At 40.6% G+C, this 3,180-nt stretch overlaps 1 protein-coding gene across 2 annotated transcripts in view; it reads left to right on the top strand.

Moving 5' to 3' along the window:
- The window catches only part of FCHSD2 (FCH and double SH3 domains 2), a 131,795-nt gene that overhangs the window by 26,531 nt on the left and 102,084 nt on the right, over window positions 1-3,180 (top strand). For both annotated transcript variants that reach the window (XM_072401982.1, XM_072401990.1), the window contains one exon: window positions 2,770-2,867. In XM_072401982.1, the coding sequence (XP_072258083.1) occupies window positions 2,770-2,867 (98 nt within the window). The remainder of the gene's footprint in view (window positions 1-2,769; window positions 2,868-3,180) is intronic.

The following is a 3,180-nucleotide window of genomic DNA, read 5'->3' as shown; positions in this document are numbered from 1 at the left end:
GGAGGAGCAAGAAGGAAATTTAAGGAACTTATTGTATTGGTCAAAGTGAATATTTTGGGATTTTTTGTGTTGCTCATTGTTTGTACAATGAGCCCTATTGTGCTGATTTCTTGAGTGTATATATGTGACTTCTGCACTGCCTTGGATTTCCTGTCTGTTCTTTATTCTGATGGTCTGGCCGGAGATCTGCATTCTCCTCTTCTCACTATGGAGGGTATTATCCTCTGGCTGGAGAGCTTTGGGGTAGGTAGAATCTTTCACGTCGGGAAATCTTCAGGTGCTCAGAGCTCCATTCTTTTTCTGGCCTTGTCATTGAACTCGTGCCCGGGGCCAGTCTGTAATCTTTGCTTTAATGCAAAGTCTTCTAGATGATAAATATATTACTATTAATAGGTCATATGATCTGGTGACAACTAGGTCAGAATCCCACCTCTATGACCTGAGAAGATCGAATCTATCTTACTATCTTTATCTCTTTTTTATTATTGTGTTTGGCTTGTAAATTGTGTATATTTTTAGCTCTGTCTTCTCCCCGGCTCAGTGATTGTGCCGTCATGTTCCTACCTGGAGGCCTGATTCAGCAGGTGACACTAACGGCGTGCGCAGTGCACACCCCTCCTCTGTAGTCTGCACAGTCAGCACGGTGTATGTATCTGGAGGGGGGAGCGTGGGATCTGTGACTCACTGAAACTCTATTACATAAATCCCATGTGCTTTTGGAAGCTCATGTATATCACTTGCAGTGTGCTGGTAGTTTCTACAGATAGATGCAACATTTAAAGAAAATATATGCTGGATTTTTCTGGGAGCTACAATTTAAATTCTTTTTGTAATATTTACCTGATTGTGATTGTTTTTATGTTTTTTGAGTTTGGATATTTATATTCATATATGTAAAATATCTCCTTTAGTGGTCATCTCTTTGTTGTCGGCAACTTAAATTGAAATTTACAACTCTAACACAGTAAAAGCTGTCATATAAACTATTTTTTTTGCGGAAAAAAGTTGCTTTAGTCCTCTCTTCCATGCAGTTGTCAATATTATTGCTGTGCTATAACTTTGCCCCCTTGGGAAAGCTTTGTGATCGAAATGCCTCATGCAATTTGCTGGCGTCTGGGACATAGAGAATAAGCTGCCCATGCATATCAGTGTCCAGTCACACCTGTTTGCTGTGGGATTGCACATTGTGTTGAAGAGCATGACAGCTGCTAATTTCCTGCAGCAGAATGTTATTTGCATCTCTTAGACAGGTTCTCTTCAATACCTTGTAGAACTGCATGAGTTGAACCTTGATGATTGACATGTGGTATTTATTCACATCAGTCCCTCTTCTTGTTATTAGCACTGCAGTAGCTCCTGTCTTTTGATCCTCCTGCATGCAGTGACATCAGCCTGGGTGAGGTACGTTGACGACATTCTCCTTCTCGCTATGAACTCTTGGAAAGCGTAGGCTTTCCACTTGATCCCGGAGATAAGAGGGATTAGAGTGCCTTTGCAGCCGCTCTACTGAATCACACTCCCTTTTTACCTTGTATAGGATGTTGGCCTTTTCCCAGGTGTTCAAACATTTGGCTGAAGGGCATAGAGTGCGCCAGAACAAGATTTAAATGGCAGCTTCACCTAAAAATAAACAACTTTATAAATGGCATACATACATAAGTATATGTGTCATTCAAACAGCATTCTCCACAGAATTTTCTGGGTGGCAAGAAGATGTAGCCGGGTGTTTACTGAAAAGTGCTGGGTGGTACGCCCAGCTAAAAGGGTCTGGGGAGAACACTGTCAAGAATTAAAGGGCTGCCTCGCTCGCTACCTAGCTGTCCCAATTTTCTATGCCTTCCATACTAAGACGTAATTAGAATTTCTTGCAATTTCCCAGAGCCCCTTCCTTTTGCAGGGTCCCAAATGAGTGAAAAGAAAGATAATAGGTTGAACTCCTCTATATAGGTTGTCTTTGTTTATACGCCAGCCCCATTTGCTCTAATATAGAATGAAAAATAGAGGAACAGGCATAGAGGGGCCTTTTGGCATATTTTTACTCAAGGTACAAAGCATCCAAGGTACAATACATATAAGATAGTATTAGTATATACAATAAAAGCTGTCTAGCCAAAACAGTAGTTGTTACAATAGCTGAAAGCTTTAGTGACACACATTAATATGTAAAATTTTGCAGATGTTAGTTAACAGAAATGCTGACTGTAAATTTCTTCTAATATGTCAGCCATGACTTACTGTTTTTTTTTTCTATTATTATTTCATTATTCTATAGAAGTCTCTATAAATCCCCTGAGGAAGCCAAGCGGCGAAACGCATCGGGTTCCAAAACAATTGCATTATGTGTGATCACTGCACTGCTTTGGCTAGACAGCTATTATTGTATATATTAATACTATCTTATATGTATTGTACCTTAGGTCCTAAATGATGCAATGGCAGGGTGTTGCAGGAACTTGGATGTCCTGTGTATTTTGTCATCACCAAGTTGCAAACAATGTCCCCCACTGATACCATTTTCTCATGCATAATATAATTTTCTGTTAATAAAATGTATCTATTTCAAATCATTGTCATCCCATCTGTATATATTCAGGTTTATGATCACCCCAATCTTGGATTTTGCTGACTCTCTCAGGTGTCATTTTTCTTCAAGGCGTCGAGTTGCGCTCTTCTCTTCCGGTTTAACGCCCCAGCTAGTATTTGAGCATCAGCTGTTGCATCTGTTTGAAAAATTAATTTTTGTAACGTCCATTCTCTTATTCATTTAAGGTGAAAGTTACACAAGAGCTGAAGAACATTCAGGCAGAACAGATGACAAAGCTGCAAGCCAAGCACCAGGCGGAATGCGATCTTCTGGAAGATATGAGGTAAGGGACGTTTCCAGCAGTGCACGCACTGAAAATTCCTGCACACCCCCCCTCCCCTTCTTCTGCTTTATTTTGGAAGAACAGTTGGTTTACAGCAAGCTCCAGAAACTGTCAGTGGCATTTCCTCCTGTCTTTCCTGCCGGCTGAGCCCTCGCTGTGTACAAGGAACAGACAGACTGCTAAAGCTTGTGTTAAAGCAATATTCCTCCTGGCTTGCAGCATGATTATATGCAGAGTATTGCTTCAAGATCGCCAATTAACTATATTACGACCTCCTGGAAGTAACATTCTCTAAATTTGATGCATACCCCTT

Source organism: Pyxicephalus adspersus, chromosome 1 (genome assembly GCF_032062135.1).
Source record: "Pyxicephalus adspersus chromosome 1, UCB_Pads_2.0, whole genome shotgun sequence".
NCBI lineage: Eukaryota > Metazoa > Chordata > Amphibia > Anura > Pyxicephalidae > Pyxicephalus > Pyxicephalus adspersus.
Note: the sequence above shows the minus strand (reverse complement) of the source record. Positions and strands in the feature narration are given on the sequence as shown.